This window comes from Athalia rosae, chromosome 7 (assembly GCF_917208135.1).
Source record: "Athalia rosae chromosome 7, iyAthRosa1.1, whole genome shotgun sequence".
Classification (NCBI taxonomy): Eukaryota; Metazoa; Arthropoda; class Insecta; order Hymenoptera; family Athaliidae; genus Athalia; species Athalia rosae.
In genome coordinates, this window is record NC_064032.1 from 16440440 (window position 1) to 16456898 (window position 16459).

Consider the following 16459-nt stretch of genomic DNA (forward strand, 5'->3'; position numbering starts at 1 on the left):
TAAAATAAACTACGTTAAAGATAATAATTTATTTTTATAGGGTTAAGACGCAAATAAAATAGTACGATGAATCGTAATAGATGTGATAATAAATAAATAAAAATAAAGACTTAATAATGTTACTCGGGAGAGCATTGCAATAACCTTGTACATGACTCAAGTGTAATATAAATTAATTGGAGAAGACACGCTTACACCCCCAGAAACTGTGACATACGTAGTATGTAATTATCTGTTTTTCCCAAGAAAAATGTCCAATTATAAAAAGTGATCTTAATTGGATTTGTATCGTGGACAGCTATTTGAACATTTATATAGTTGTGATATTACAAGAGTTCAAGGAGCAATCACGATCTTCCACTCGCCCACACAATCCACATGGCAAATAAAAGCTTGGCTCTTAATTATGGAGAAGTAAACACATACTATTCGTTAGTATAATGTAATCCCAAGGGAGTAAGATGCATACTTCAGAAAAATAACTACTCTTTTAGAATCACTGTTCCACTTAAATCGTGACACGTTTATAAAAGGGTTACAAAAACTAGAGTGAGTTTAATGCGATAATCTAATTTTCCTTCTAGTTACCATTAGCTAATTGATTCATCGTTTCCATATTTCATCGATAAATGGTATACATTTATTTATTGTACTTATTTGCATCAAGTCTTGCTCAAGATGTGCTCAACGTTATGTGCAATCTTCTAGACGATTAAAGTCCAACAATCATTTAACGTCTAGTCGCTGGCCCACTTTATCGTGGCACATACCCTACATCATTGCTTCTTACTTTCAACGGCTAGTTGACTGGCTTGCGTTGCTGGAAAAGTAGACGGCAAGTCCAGAATAACATGCTTCGCAGAAACTCAATGATACTTCAGGAATCATCGACAAGAACACTCTCAGGTTTTCCGATATTGTAAGATTCTGGAGTGAGATTCTTTAAGGTAAACCATAATGCAAATAATTTTCACACCACTCCCGAGCTCCTTCATGATCCGTGCAACACCAGGGGTAGACAACGACGCTTTTAGTTTGCTTGGCACATCTTTGGCACAGGTTTTCTGTCTGCAATTTACAAGCGTTCAGTTGATTCGAGAGAGAAACGCGCAGGTTAGTTGATTCGTATCAATCCAAAGCTAAAAAATATACCTGTGAAGTGCAGGACATCTTGACAGAGTCCAAAAATGTTGCTTCGTTAAGTGGATTGAGATTCTGTGCCCAAGGTTTTGAGTCAGACTCCCCGAGTAAAGTAAGGACAAGGAGCAAAACACCGATGCAGATTAACTGATGTGATTATAAAAAAGAGAAAAAAAAATTGAATCAAACATTGAGGTTAGTAGTAAAAGACTACTCTTGGCTATAATGAAGATTCAAGAATGGCGGTGAGTTGCTCGGTAAATGTTTGTGTGAAGCTGGTGATTGCATTTCATCTTTGGAGGTCTCCCAATGTTATTTCAGAAATAGTTTCGTGCTCAGCACGTGACACTGATATAAATCGTTTGAAAGTTAATGTTTTAATTGCGATGAGGATATAAGTAATAATAATTTCTGTTATTGGATCCATGTTCTTGACCCAACAATCAAGTTGACATAGTCCAGAGTCCTTGAGCAGTGGCCTAAATCATCAATTTAAATCACTGATCCATTTCTTCATCGAGGCACGAGCTCGACAGTAACTAAATATAATTTTGGACTCTGGATCTAGACTTTTTACTAGAGTTATCATTTGATAAAAACCAAGTATTTCTTGATTATACACTCAGGGTTAACCCAAAGGTCTAAATATACAGTCTGTTTGCCCCATCTTTATTTTTCCACTAATTACACAGCTTGTCAAATACAAAGCCTACAGGAATTTTTCAAGAGTATTAAAGCTCTACAATTAAAATTGTTTCCGCAAATAGATCCACTGCCAATAAATTTTATGATTTTTGTTCCAAAGGGTTCACACAGGTTGAAAGACTCGAGTTTGCATAATATTAACATGAAATTAGGCTCACCGGTAGGCTGTTGGGGTGCATGACAGCTGATTTTGAAGTCTTGAGTTTCAGTAACTTCTTTCAAAAGTGTTAGAAGCTTTCGCGTTCCTGACTGTAATGATCTATTGCTTATCTGTAAGCCAGCGAATCCATATATTAGCTGTCCCCTCCCCAACGGCGTTAATTTTAACAAATCTAATCGCTCTTACAAGCACAATTAAAATTATTAAAATTGCACAAATAATGTACAGCTCATGCTGACCACCCATTCCCTTGGTTTCTTCATCTGTTGACTGCTGCTTTTAAATTTTCTTTCTCCAAAATAGAATATTAAGTTTTAAGATTTTTCAACAAACCCCCCGATTAGCAGGTATCTTAATGCCACAACATTCTTGCTTAACGCAGGCGCTAAGAGACAACAAAGTCGTCAAAAACACCAAGATTATCTAGCTGAATTCAACTTAATGTCTTTACTATTGACCACGTTTCTTTGCTCTCGATAGCAACAGAGTTGGATCTTTTGTATTCTAACACTACGCTACACTGCTCTTTTTACTTTAATACTGTATTACCCTGTTCATAGTGGATATACATTCGGTTGTTTTTTATTTGTGAAGATATACATGAAAATAATTTATACAGCCAATATTAATATAATATAATGTAATAATTAAAATAGTCATAATAATGCCTAATATTTAAATAATGATAATTTGAATATAAACTCATAGTACATGTAATTTTGTTTTTAAAATCCTGTTTCATTTTTACGTTTTTTTTTTACTATTTGGTTACTCATTGTTAGTTAGCTACTATGATACGATCATCTATGTATATTGCACCACATAATTATACCAAACAAAATTTTCTCATGAATTGCTTCCTAATCTGCAGTTTATTTATGACTGTTATCACATAAAACATAGATCTGCATCAATTCGATAAATTTTCCGCTAGTTAATTGATCTAATTCTCCAACTACGATAATACAACGTTCAGATTTAATTTACATGACTTTTAAAAAAAAATCACGGCTCACCGCAATTAACAACGCTAAAGAGAGACATATTCAATGTAGAAAAATAGGGTAGTGGTTGTAGTAGTAGTAGCTAGTTGTTTCAAGTTGTAGTCAATTGGTATCCAAAAGTCATCTTATTTCAAAAGGTGGAGCTGATATAACAGGTATAAATAGCCCGAGGTTCATTAATTCATCTCGCTAACAGTGTATGTAGTATGTGGATTATTGTACACGAATGTCGTCAAAGATTGAAGTTTCTATCACACCATTAATCGATTAGCTAAAACCAGTTGATCGTTTTAACTAATTGACAATTATCAGATGTCATAAACAAAGTTTCAGGGTTGTATTTTTATTTTCTATTTCTATTTTTTTGTCTCTTGACGTACAGCAGCTATATGATATAAATACATTAAAGAGAAAATTAAGACAGATAAGAGAGAGTTAGAAATTTTCAATCACCCCTATGATTTTGAATTCAATTTTAACCCTTTTATTTTTTTATTTCTTTCATCTTGTTTTTGTAACTCCGAATCAGCAAAAAATCATGGGTGCTCGATCGGTGGTTTTTTTTCAACCCACTTAATAAACTTTATTATTTCTATTGTTTGCGATTATTTGATCTCCTCATTGATCTTTCCCGTCATCTATTTAATTATTAATTTCTTTTTTTTATTAAAATCAGTCCACGCAAATAGTTAAATTGTACGTTTTAATTAGTAGCAACTATTACTTGAGTCAACTATTACTAACGTGTATTATTCTAATTGATTCTCATTTAGTTTCCTATTCGTTTACTACGTACGTACCTCTAATCGCATAATTATTTTTGTTATACCTAGTAATCTACATATTTGCATATTCGTTTATTTACTCATATGTGTGTTGTTTTTTGTGGTGTTTGGTATTTTTTTTGTTACCTATGAATATGACAGAATGTACGTATTATAAACATAAATATCACATTTGAAGTTGAATTATAAACTACAATAAATAAATATAATATGTATATCATTATATACCTCGAATTTAATGTAGTAAATAGGATCAGTTGGTTCATATTTCGTCACTTTTTTCCATTCATATACTTCCTCCAACCTTCATTTCCCGTCCCAGTCCCATTTCCAGTTTTTTGAATAATTCTTCTTCGCTTCACACCCCAAGTTACTTCTACGAGCTTTTTTCAGCCGGGATTCAATGGCAAAATCAAAAGATTGAATAAGGAATTATAACAGAACTCTGCGAATAAAATTATCATAAATGGATCATCTGTTTTTTAAACCAATTAGAAAAAAATCGGATACAATAATCATGTTAATTTGACGTTCAAAAAGAGCAGAAGCGATTCTCCTGGAATAATCATAATAACAAAAATTATAATATAATGAGATTGATAATAAGAAACAATCATAAAAGATAATAGAAATTTTACCTTGTAAAATGTGTGCGATTGATTCGAATCAATACAAATTAAAAAGTTAATAACTAGGGGATTCCGTTCTGAAATCTCTTGGCTCTGGTAGTACACTACCTTGTTAGGAATTTGTCTTTGTAGCAAATTCGTGCAGAATATCTCTTGCCATTTCGAGATCGTTTCTAGTGATGCCGAGAGCCCTGATGACGGCATCTTGTGCAAATCCGAGGGCAGTGAGTCTTGAAATATGTTCAACGTTAACATTTTCATAAGCAGCAGCTTCCGCTTTACCAATAGGTCCACCAGCTTCATCCCTTCCTCTCATCAGCGCCGAAAGTCTAGCCCTGTTCATTTCCAGATTTATATTTTTAACGACGTGCTGACGAGTCCCGGGTATTATTATCGTATTTTCATACTGGTGATCCTGTTCGTGAGGGTCTTTAATGGGCTTTGGAGGACGCTGCGTAGACTGGGGAGGTGGTACAGGTGAAACTATTGGCGGGGAATGAAGGGTTGCTCTTTCCGGAAGCGCTGGTGGAGGCCGATACACTCTTGCGTGTGGTCTGATTATTACCGGAGGTACCGGAGATGGAGAAGATGCTCGATGCAGCATGTCGTACCTCGCTTCAGTGTTGGCTGTAGAGAAATGATGGAAAGATAAGTAAAGTTGGCTTTTGCGTTAATGTTCCATTTTTCACTCGTTCAGAACCTTGGAAGTGTTGATGTCTTTTTGTTTCCTACATTTGGATTTACCTGTGTTGTTCTGGTGACTTTCAGTCAGCGTTAAAACAGTGACAAAAGGGGGTGGAGGAGCATTTTCATTCGGTACGGTCAAATGCCGAGTATTTCTTATGTGACTATTTGGTGTCGGAGATCTTCTTGGTGGTAGTGGAGGGCTCGAAACTGTCCTTCTAGGTAGGAGTGGCGAACCCATAGAGCTGAAGTCGTCATCGTCATCCGACTCGTCGTAAATCAGGCCACAATTTCCGTTACTAATTTCCGACAAATCCTAAAACATGATGACTCTATTAGTGTTGCGTTGCATTACTTACATAACAATAAAAATTATTCCATCAATAGCGACAGAGTTTCAGTGTTGAAGCTCTTTTCGCCATGGCATGTAATAAAAAGTGATCGATGAATGAATTCTCAGCGAGAATCAAAAGAGCCAAGGATATAATTGTTCAAAATATTGTATAAGGCATGAATCTCTTCTACATATTTACTTCAAGTATATGTGGATAAAATAAAATGGAACAGTACGACAATTTATGTTAGGGACATCTCCACACAACGATAAAGGCCAATAGAGAATTGTAAAACTGTCATTTCGTGTTTTTTATGTAAGCAACGAAACATCTAAGATAATTAAATGATATCGATTTGGTAAGATTCATACTTATAAAAAAAAAATCGATCAAGCCGAAAGCTAAAAGCTATTACAGTCTGTCTTCTTAATGCGATTAACCACTTACCTCGATATTTGTATCAAAATTCTTCAAAGACTTTTTTCTTTTTTTTTTTCTCTCAATTTGTCAAAGTACGTATATTCCCAATTAGCAGTTTTTCTTTTCATGCAGCGAGCAGAGTACCAAAAATTGGACCGAGCAGACAAACATATTAATATAAAAGTAAAAAAATATCAAAAATATATGTATTACATATACAGCGTTTTTTTCCATCATGCAGAGGTAAAAACAGAATATTGCGTCGTCCATGTAGGTCAATTCACTTATCATTTACTGACTTAATTTGGTTTTCAAAGGGGCAGGAGGCGACAAGGAGTTTTTAGACACTCGATTCACCCTTATTAATGATAAATATTTTCGACTTTCCAATAGAAAGTTAAAAACTGGGCAATACTTATAAATATCAAACGATAGAGAAGCGGATGTCTTTTCTAGTTTTGAATAAAATGTGATAAATTTCAATAGATTTCAGAAAAAATAGTCGAGTGCACGAAAAGAGCAAACTCAATATTGTATGTATATTGGATTATAATGAGATGTAATAATATCGTACAATAATAATAATAATCATTAGAATAAAAATGAAATGAATAATAATGATATTTTATAATCGCATAATCTTTTATTTAGAAAAGAAATGTTTGCTCTTGTTTTTCCAACGGTTTGTACGTATAACATACGTAGTATTTTACAATGAAATAATTGATATAATCAAATTAGCGTCAAAGTTTGATGGAGCTAGTCTGAGTAAAAGAGATTGAAAGAAAAGTAAATAAAAATAGAGCAATGATGAAAATGACAAAAGAAATCAGAGAATCAAAATACTAATTTTTTGATCAATTTTATTAAAATAAAAAATAGAGAAGAAAGAAATGAAGCCTATAATATAATATACTTATGCGTATCGATCTAGAGAAGGTATATCATCGACGATTTGTAGCCGCTCTCTTTTATTGTACAAATAAAAGTAACAACAATGGAAATCATTAATAATTATTAATTAATTAATAATAATATTAACAATTAAACTATAAGTCAAAATCGTGTTTGGAAGGGGGGAAAAAACATTAGGCTCCTCAATCGTTTTCTTTTCGATTTTTAACGGTTCTAAACTACAGACAATTAGAAATAAAAGATATGTACTATCTGACGAATAGAAACGGCAAGCAGGGATTGGACAAAAAAAAATAACAATGACAATAAATAAATCAATATAAATCAATATAAACAAATCAAGTCTTGCGATGAGGAAAGAAAACAAAATAAAAAAGCGTGGCTGCAGAGTAAAAATTGGAGAACATTATGCAAAGCGTTATTTGTACAATAAATTAAGCATCGCTGGTTCATTCTCAACATTTCTTTTATTTTAGTTCATTTTTGTTAGAATCATAAAATGTTTTTCGTTTTCAAAGTGAAAAGTAATAAAAAAAACTGTTAAGATTTCAAGAAGTTCAAATAAAAAAAATCTCGACCTAGATTTTAATAATACTTATGTCATATTATATTCGTACAAATTGATAAGTTATATTAGATATGTTTAGGTATTATCAATCCGTCTGTGTCAATAAATAGAAGAATATCTTTTTTACTGTTTTTTCTTCCCCCTCTCTAAAGAAGAGTTGATCCACATAACTGGAAGGATATATTAATTGTGTAGATATATTGGGAATATTACAAATGAATGAGTAATAAATAACTTTGAGATGAAGCATGGATAGTAAATACAATGGAAATATAATTCAATAGAGTACGTTCAAAGTTGTCGACTAAATTTCTTTTTTCAACAACAAATCAATAAAAAGTCCCAATGTAATTATCGAATTGAATATGCAACATACGCTAATGTAATCTAACTCACCCGCTGATCGATATCATTAATACGGTAGGGTAAAATATGATTTAACAAGTAACACAGAGTGTATTTTGGTAAAACAACAAAGCTATCGACCTGTGACTGCGTAAATGGTAAGCCAATGATAAATAGCTCATGGGATGCAATGGAACAATCCACCTAAGAATAAATTTCTACAAAAAAGTTGAATCTCAATGACAGTGCACGATTTTGTATAAAAAACTTCAAGTCTCAAAGTTTGCAACTTTGGAAAATCCGAGGTGAATCGTCATTGGGGAAAATCGTGATGTGGTTGCATAATTTATCGTAAAAGTTAGGGGGGAAAAGAATCACACAGATGAATGACATGACGTTATGATTTGATTAAATCATGGGAGATTCTAGGAGGTAAGTTATTGGCAATTTATGATAAAGATAGCCTGTAATTCAAATAGTAAAAGATATAAGAATAAAAAATAAAAATAAATTAACAAATACTGGACGCATTATTCAATTATTCAACATCGCGATCTACATGTTACTCCTAGTCGGATACCTCGTTGTCTGGGTCAAGGTCCCTCGTTGGCGTGGAAGCATTACTGACAGAAGCCGAATGTGCACCTGGCCGATGGGTTCGCCGAGGATCAAAAGGGTCCACAACTATTTGCTCTGTTCCCTTGATCTCTGCTCTACAAAATGGGCAACCTTGACCCTCGGAATCCTGAAACAAATTTCATGATCTATTAAAAAAATGACCTTTTGTGAGGACATCGAGTAATGGATGGAGTTCAAAATTTATGAGTGAGAAAGTTGAGACAAAAACTGGATTTAGGCACTGCTACCTGCCACGCTGTTAGGCATGGTGTGCAGAGAAGGTGACCGCAGGGTTCTATTCTGACATCTTTGTCGTGTTCCGCACATATTTTACATAGCTGAAATGTGCTTCCCATCTCGCAGTAGAGTTCATACTGTTCAGCGGTAACTTTTATGTGCTCCTCCGGCGTAGGTTGAACAGCCCACGTGAGGTCAGGGTTAACGTTACGACCGTCGGGGAACAAGTAGCTGTCAAAGTTAGGTTAAAAGGTTTATTAAATATATGCAAATGATATCGATTTTCTAGAAAACTATTCTATTTCTAAGACTTACAAGCCCTCCCGATAACCGTCAAGCAGTGCTTGTATGAGGCTTTTGTTATGGGGTATAGTCTGCAGAATATCGCCGTCCGATGTAACGTAACCAATTGCCCATTGACCTAGCCTTGTACAGCTTAATCGAAAGACGTAGCTTCCAGCTTTAGTTATACAATATTTTTGCAGTCTAGCCTTAACCTCGTCATAGGTAAGAAATGCGACATATCCAGGATGCGTCACGGCCAATGTCTGCCAATTTTGAAGCAGCGTTGACCAGGGCTGAAATAGTCTGTGAAAAGATTTAAAAAATGGATTAAATATTTGTTAGGCATATTTATCCATGTTCGGTTTTTCAGTTGATTGTGGTAGGAAATCTTGAATCTCACCTGGTGAAAACGTCAAATTCAAAATTAGAGATGTAGTCGTTACAGGTGAGATCTATAGTAGATTTTAAGGCCATTGCTTCTAGTCCAGAACTGATGGCGTGTACTTGATTCAATTCGTATCTGAATACCTTCCAAGGTACGAGCGTGCTGGAATAAATTAAGAAAAAGAGACATGAAGAGAGTTGAAATACTAATGTGACTAGCTATGAGGTATGGTATCAGTTATTGAGCTTTTGAAGCAACTCCGAATCTTTAAATATTCATTAACACCACAATTAACAAATGATTGAACCAGCTTCCTACTACATACCAATTGAGTCTAATAGGTACATGGAATAACTGTGGTAATTAAAATGACACCATACAGGGATGATAGAATATACAGGCTGCATCTGATACTATCTTTCCAGACTTTTCAACCTTTGATCTAAGATCTCAAATGCCACGTAGTAAGCAATGTGCATCTGAAATGAGGATAAAGTGGCGAATATGCAATTCACTATACATATGCTATGCAAGTCACGTTAAGAAATTATGATGGGAAAATACAACGTTACAAGGCGTTTCCACATCTCCTGAATATTTGATCGCGTTATAACGATCGAATTTACCGCTCGATGCTAAACGAGCAGCCATATTGTTGGCCTCGACAATTTAGCCTCGTATGGAAAAGCGAGAGAATCGTCAAGACGTATTCTCGTGGCTCGTGAGTACTCAGTGGTCGTAAGCCGTGCGTAGTGAACGGTCGTTGGTGAAGAATACCTTACCCAATTGATAAGAAGTAAAAACTATTCTTCATACCTACGGTATTGAAACACAAAGAAAAACTATTTGCAAAACTTGATCGTAGACGAACTACTTGTTTCTTTAACTTGATCTGTCACAAAAAATATCCACAGGTAATAGAACGCTCTAATGTGTTCCACGACTCAATTTATCGATGTATCATGCAAACGGAGATTTGAAATCGCAACGATGAATTTGCAGATTTTATCGAACGATTGTGGATTTTCCTTTTTTAGTGACGGAGTAGTTTGTCATTTCATATAATCAATTTTGGTGTTTGAGTTTTTAGATCTTCTAACGCGATGACTAGCACCGGAGAAAACCCAGATTACAAATCGGCCAAGTCGGTCTACGATTTTACCGCAAATAATATAAAAGGAGCAGGAATCCCGTTATCAAAGTAAGTTATCTTAGAATGACTGGACTTCAAAAGGAATTCTATAGTGAATTTAAAAACAAATTACAGGTATGCTGGTCATGTGCTTCTCATAGTAAATGTTGCTTCGAAGTGTGGACTGACAGCTACAAACTACAAGGAACTCAATGAGCTCTATGACCAATACCATTACTCGAAGGGTAAAAATCCAGTGATTGCAGAGGGTTAATCAAAAACTGTTTAATTTGTTCATACATTCAAAACTAATTTGCTTCATACTTAAAGGGCTTGAAATTCTGGCTTTTCCCTGCAACCAATTCAACGGACAAGAACCTGGTGGTAGCGATGAAATCTGCAGCTTTGCTGACAGGCAAAAAGTGAGAATTTTGTCAAGTGTAGCATTGTGGCTCACAATTCTAATCGATCCTATTTCTACTTAGGTTAAATTTGACTTGTTTGAAAAAATTGACGTAAATGGTGAAAATACCCATCCACTTTGGAAGTATCTGAAGCACAAGCAAGGTGGACTTCTGGGCAGTTTCATTAAATGGAATTTCACAAAGTTCATTGTCGATAAAAATGGACAGGTTGTCGAAAGACATGGACCAAATGTAGATCCCAGTAAGTTGACATCGCACCTCGAGAAATACTTCTAGTATGATATCCACATGATGCACATATTGCAGAAATGTATCTGTAACTAATGTACTGATGTTTAATCAAATTTGCACATTCACAGTTACTTGAATCCAGGCGCAAAAAATAAAAATATGTGAAAAAAATAATTTCAATCCCAATTACATTACTAGATTAATGAGGATGGATTTTTGTAATAGTTCAGCTCCATTTTAGGCGTCATTCACCAGGTAGAAAGATGAACTATTGTAATGCTATAACACAGTGAAAGCATGAACTGATAAGATTAATGTTTGGGCATAATCTAAGGCGAGGCTCTGACGACTGCAAATTGTATGAAATATCAATGACCTTTGATGCAAAGGCTTGAATGTCTCTGAATAGAAATCAAATTTTCTCATGAATACAAAGAATGAGACGAATGAAAATCGTTGCTTTTGTATCTTTGGCAACTCGACTACATTAGCTACAGAATAACCGATCGACCTACTCTACAAGTTTTCAAGTACCACCAATGGTATCAGTAACTTGGAATATCACCCTGCACAGTGTGGCCAACTTTGCTATCTCTAGCTTCGATTGATAACTGGTTCCTTCCCAGTAAATCGAATCAATGGGAATTTAGATGTACGGCCATATCGAAAAGGTTTCCTCAAGCTGACAAGTCACTGTCATATTCATATCGATTGACAATTGGAAATCTTTTGACGAGAAGGAGCGTATCTTATATCTATAAACAAGTTTCGGTTGTACAAATTCAGGGCATGACACAAAGCTTCTGAATTAAGTTTCAATTTTTAACGCACGCCAGGTACATAGATATGACATGCATGCGGTACAGGTCCAACGTAAGCGATATACAAGGCTATAATTAGTCGTCCTTGCTGTCGGCCGATCCGGTGCCGCCTCCATTCATAGAATCAAAGCTGTTGCCGCTTTTTCTTCTCCCTCTCCTAACTTCGTTTATTTATCAAGTCAAGTTTGTTTTTATTTTCTTTTATAAAATTCCAACTTATACGCCGCAAAGGTGATGATTTTTTTCACACATATATATCTAAAAAGAATTTATACGGGCACCTATATACCGTTCGACCAGAACGGTATATCTAATAGAGATGACTGAGCAAATATTGACTAGAAACAATTCCAGAGGAAATCTTTTAAACTAATAAAGTGACACTGAATTTTACAAGTATTTTCATTCACTCTATAGCTGAACTCTTGGCTCGGAGTAGATTAAAATTCTTCGAAAAAACGAAAACTTTTTCCCTACATTATATGTATGTACCAGAAGAGCAACATTATAAAGCCAATCTGTGTATATTGACCTACATGTATATACCTTAAATAATCGATGATCCGATAACGATAAAGATTACAAGAGAGCAGGAGTAGCGCATACAGATAGCATGTGATAATGATATTTATAATCGGATATCGGGCGAGCGTACGTTGCGTTTCTTATTCGGTACATTGAAAGAGAATGAAGAGTCGGCGTCGGGCAAGGGGATGGAAAGGGGTTACCATGACTCATTTCCGGTCTAAAACTGTAGCGAGACCATAAAATGGGTGCAGACAGGATAGGATAATATTGGGGTACATATCTAGTGTAATATAAATATCCATACATATAAGCATGCTTTAGCACGTAACATTGTCAAGTTTGAATAAACTTGGTTCGTCCCAGTTTACTTTGCAGTTTATGTGATGATGTGAGGCGAGTGAGTTCAATTGTATCCAAAATTGTTTTTTTTTTCTCTTATTTTTCTCCGTGTTCATGAACAATGAAATCAAAATTCCCTTTGTCCCCCTATCCTTCGAATTTTTCATTATTCAATTGTGCGCTATGTCTCCAAACGTGGGGAGAAAGAAATCGGAAAATAAAAATCAGTCACATATAATGAACCTGGTTGGTACTGCGATTCCAAAAAATTTTACAGATACCGTTGTACGCATTGAACATATTTCAAATCTAATCATCATTGCGATATGCGTCCACGGGAAAATAAATTTTTAAAAATCGCACACACGTGTAATATTATTTGTATTTTATGTCGCGTGACGTACTTCATCCACATTGTACGTACGACGTATACATTTTAATTCATCGCATGTAGTGCACACACCGTCAGTGCGTTACCAGCCTTGCAATTTATTTTCTCTCTCCCTCTTTTGCCTCTAGCAAGTGGGACTCAATAATTACGATGTATATTTAGAATACGAAAATAAACGTAATAAAAAATGTAACGAACCGCGATGCTCGTTCACCCATCTTTTTGAGACCTAGGTCAGAGAGGCTATAAAAATAAGTCTGAATTGAAAAATTTTTTGATATCAGAGCTACAGCCGACTACACGGGTCCCAAGAGCTGTACAGAAACAGTCACATGTTACTTGATTCACTTTAATCCTGACGTCATTTTGCCTTCCTTCCGGTTTCGCCGGTCTCGCATCCGGATGTGGGCTAAACTCCCAACGACGAACGGTCGCGAACGGCGCTATGAAATATGGACGCATAGAGGCAAGGGACAGGGTAAAAAACGATATTGAAAAAAATTAGAATCGCGATAAATGAAACCAAGAAATGAAAGGGAGAGAGGAAAACGAAAGGAGGGGAATATGTAAAATAAAAAGCTGCAGTTTAGAACTGAATTCGACTGCAATGAGGTAAATTACGTACAATGCAAAACGTATGCTCGAACGCTGAGATAATGATCGCTATCATCGTCATTCGTCGTCGACAGGCTACACGGATTTCAAATAGACCGGAAGTTAGCGGGGATCGTTTGCCGGAAGCTGCGGAGTCGATATATATCTATATACAGATGGTACATTTATGTACATACGTACAATAAAATCAAATACATTATCCCGTACTCATCATCTGCTCGTTGAACCGTGTCACGATATTTTATTGGGGATAATTTGCATTATGCAACGATTTTCATTGCCACAATGACCATCGATATTTCCGTCCTGTTTTGAACCAACTTTTCACTTGACGAAAAATGAACAAATAAATCGAAAGATGTAATCTCATAGACGTAATTTCATAGTATCAAGTAGGGGGAAAAATAAAAATTATACAGATAGAGTGAGAACGATATAGAGAAAGAGAGAATGCGTAACATTCTGCGGCGCGAGGTCGTCGTGAAGAGGAGAGAGAGATGAACCATTCATGGATATTGGGTGAGTTCGTCGGTCCATTTTTATCCATTAATAACTCTTCCTGAGTCAAAAGAGTTGAGAATAAAGAACTATGGGTTATTTTACCTCTTTACTATATGAAAAAATGATTAAATAAAATTTCCGAATTTTTTATTCTTCGTATCGTCCGATTTCGATCTAACACGGCTATTTTTTTGTGTTCGTCATCGAAATCTCCTGTTAAAATTCACCGCCGTTATCATACGTGTGTCGTTACAAACGATAACGAGGATACAAAATATTTTTCAAGATGATGTACATCTAAAAATAAAGAACGAAGATTTTTTACAACCATAGGGAACAAAAAATGATTAAATTCTTGGGCTACCAACGACGTAACATACAGCAAGAAAAGCGGAAATTCTCACTTCCAGGGAAAACTTCCAGGAATTGATTAACTTACTTTTTTATTCTGGCATTCAATTTTTATCTCAGTTATGATTTCGTTTCTTTTTCCTCTTGTTACAATCGGAGTAGTTCGATCCTTACAATTGGAGAAGATAAGAAAGATAAGGTGATGTAGATCCAAGTTATGGTTTGTGTGTGCTGAATGAGAGTACTAAGGGAATGAATCAAATATATGTGGCTTACTTGTTTCCGAATCGTTCTTTCCAAAATTCAGCAGCGTCTGATTTTGTGATGCGGAATTGATCACCGGCGAAAACACCGTTAGGGAAAATGGCCTTAAGTTCAGATAGCATGTGGCTGAAAACAAGGCTAAGTTTTGTAAGGTTTCTTCTGTAGTGAGAAGCCTCGTCGAACATCTTTTCCTTTCCCTCTTTGAAAAGTTTTATAGCCTGTTTGCACTTTCTCATTAAATTATTGATAAATACACAGAAATGTTCGTTGCTATGAAGCACCTGCATTTTTTCTTCGTATTTAGTGTAAATCAACCTCAAACGTTGATACGTGTCGGGTAAAATATCAAGTATAAAGGGCGGTGAGTTTTTTAAATTCATTCTCTGATGCTGACACAATTTTACAACCTTATCCATCAACTTCCATGTTTTATCCAACATCCTTTTGTCCGTTGACAATTTTGGCGGTGTCATTGCGTCTGTAAAACGACCCTGAATCTTTTGAAATATCGAACTTATATGGACCGCACGACTTCGGCTACCCTGACCCGACATCTTGACGTAGATGTCGACGTCGACGCCGTGTTCTTTCGCTCTTGGTATTTTTTTATTTATTCAAATTCGATTGTTGCTGTTCTTTATTATCTCTACCACCGATTCACTTCAATGCACGTTTACACCACATTACAGTCTATTACTTATTTCCTTTTTTCTTCGGAATTTAAAATCCATAAGAAATAAATAAAAACAAAAGAATGACACTCGCGGAAATCTTAACCCCTAGTGTTGAGAATGTCCGTATCTCTTCGCGCACACATTATGCCAATATTTGACCAAAAAACTGTAACCAGCATTTATCCATGTTTTATTCTGCTAATCTTTTATTTATACCTACGTTCGATTGATACTCAATTAAATTTTTTCTTTACACCCCATGCAAAGCACTACCTCGTTATTAATTGTATTCAACAACGTTACTAAATTGACATTTCACACCGTGATGATCATTTCGGTTTTTGAATTGATTGTTCGAAAGAAAAAAAGAGATAGAGGCTCGAGAGACACTTGAAAGAGTTTTTTTTTTCTCGAACGGTTATTTGACTATTTCACTTGACTTTTAATGAAAAATCAGTTGTGAGGTAGAATGATATTTCCTCTCGTGATGTCGATAATGATGATGAAAGATGGTTTGCAGAGGCAAACGCTAAGGCGAAGGCAAACCCGAGACACAAGAACGTCACGGTAGACCTCATCCTCCTTGATTTTATGTGACACAGAAAAAAAGAACAAGAACAGCTAGTTGTTAGTAAGTTTGTCCTGAACCCACATATCACTTGAAGGAGGATCACACGATAATTCAGCACTGTGGAATATCACTGACGTTAACTTTTTCACTTCGACTGAATTTACCTTTGACTATTTTCTTTGCTGCTCTGAGAGCTCGCGGCTCGTTCAGCGGCGTTGCTGCAGCCCGAGACTTGAGAGCAGCGAAAATTTAACGAAACGCACCGAGGACCGGCGACGATGGCAAAAGGAAAAAAAAACGACCACTCGAAGCGGCCATTACATTTCAAACGATATATATATATATATATATATGAGCGTCGAGACTGAACGCGCGCTTTTCAAAATTACAAGAATGACCGC

General features: G+C 35.5%; 3 protein-coding genes across 11 annotated transcripts; 1 reads left to right on the plus strand and 2 right to left on the minus strand.

Annotated features, from left to right (window-relative positions):
* Positions 1-10: 10 nt before the first annotated feature.
* LOC125501959 lies at positions 11-2645 on the minus strand. Its single transcript, XM_048659236.1, has 3 exons — positions 2004-2645; positions 1153-1287; positions 11-1068 (listed from the first exon to the last, which is right to left on the minus strand). The coding sequence occupies exons 1-3, from the start codon at positions 2022-2024 to the stop codon at positions 943-945; spliced, it is 282 nt and encodes a 93-aa protein (XP_048515193.1). The 5' UTR covers positions 2025-2645; the 3' UTR covers positions 11-942.
* Positions 2646-3380: 735 nt separating this feature from the next.
* On the minus strand, positions 3381-16343 carry LOC105684725 (E3 ubiquitin-protein ligase CBL-B). 7 transcript variants are annotated; one of them, XR_001102952.3, is made up of 8 exons: positions 14826-16340; positions 9231-9377; positions 8861-9133; positions 8554-8776; positions 8271-8435; positions 5168-5423; positions 4023-5050; positions 3381-3920 (listed from the first exon to the last, which is right to left on the minus strand). XR_001102952.3 is itself a non-coding variant. In XM_020851640.2 (8 exons), the coding sequence occupies exons 1-8, from the start codon at positions 15365-15367 to the stop codon at positions 4536-4538; spliced, it is 2049 nt and encodes a 682-aa protein (XP_020707299.1). In that variant the 5' UTR covers positions 15368-16343; the 3' UTR covers positions 4020-4535. The 7 variants fall into 7 exon arrangements, 5 of the variants coding, with proteins under 5 accessions (XP_020707299.1, XP_020707298.1, XP_012253756.1 ...); XM_020851640.2 differs by lacking the exon at positions 3381-3920 and having other exon boundaries at positions 4020-4758; positions 4831-5050; positions 14826-16343; XM_020851639.2 differs by lacking the exon at positions 3381-3920 and having other exon boundaries at positions 4020-4239; positions 4532-5050; positions 14826-16341.
* On the plus strand, positions 9888-11177 carry LOC105684726 (probable phospholipid hydroperoxide glutathione peroxidase). 3 transcript variants are annotated; one of them, XM_048659231.1, is made up of 5 exons: positions 9888-10036; positions 10306-10416; positions 10483-10592; positions 10678-10769; positions 10833-11177. In XM_048659231.1, the coding sequence occupies exons 2-5, from the start codon at positions 10319-10321 to the stop codon at positions 11046-11048; spliced, it is 516 nt and encodes a 171-aa protein (XP_048515188.1). In that variant the 5' UTR covers positions 9888-10036; positions 10306-10318; the 3' UTR covers positions 11049-11177. The 3 variants fall into 3 exon arrangements, with proteins under 3 accessions (XP_048515188.1, XP_012253759.1, XP_012253757.1); XM_012398336.3 differs by having other exon boundaries at positions 9910-10129; positions 10299-10416; XM_012398334.3 differs by having other exon boundaries at positions 9916-10129.
* Positions 16344-16459: the final 116 nt, after the last annotated feature.

What these genes read in the sequence shown, in the direction of transcription:
- LOC125501959 (XM_048659236.1), bottom strand. Translation starts at nt 2,024, where the DNA reads ATGCACCCCAACAGCCTACCG. An exon ending in TGCACCCCAACAGCCTACCG is followed by an intron (nt 1,288 to 2,003) that starts GTGAGCCTAATT and finishes TAATCACATCAG; the next exon opens with TTAATCTGCATCGGTGTTTT. An exon ending in AGATGTCCTGCACTTCACAG is followed by an intron (nt 1,069 to 1,152) that starts GTATATTTTTTA and finishes TGTAAATTGCAG; the next exon opens with ACAGAAAACCTGTGCCAAAG.
- LOC105684726 (XM_048659231.1), top strand. Translation starts at nt 10,319, where the DNA reads ATGACTAGCACCGGAGAAAACCCAGATTACAAATCGGCCAAGTCGGTC. An exon ending in GCAGGAATCCCGTTATCAAA is followed by an intron (nt 10,417 to 10,482) that starts GTAAGTTATCTT and finishes AACAAATTACAG; the next exon opens with GTATGCTGGTCATGTGCTTC. An exon ending in GCTTTGCTGACAGGCAAAAA is followed by an intron (nt 10,770 to 10,832) that starts GTGAGAATTTTG and finishes ATTTCTACTTAG; the next exon opens with GTTAAATTTGACTTGTTTGA.
- LOC105684725 (XM_020851639.2), bottom strand. Translation starts at nt 15,367, where the DNA reads ATGTCGGGTCAGGGTAGCCGAAGTCGTGCGGTCCATATAAGTTCGATA. An exon ending in AAAGAACGATTCGGAAACAA is followed by an intron (nt 9,378 to 14,825) that starts GTAAGCCACATA and finishes AATTTATTCCAG; the next exon opens with CACGCTCGTACCTTGGAAGG. An exon ending in GCCTAACAGCGTGGCAGGTA is followed by an intron (nt 8,436 to 8,553) that starts GCAGTGCCTAAA and finishes AATTTGTTTCAG; the next exon opens with GATTCCGAGGGTCAAGGTTG.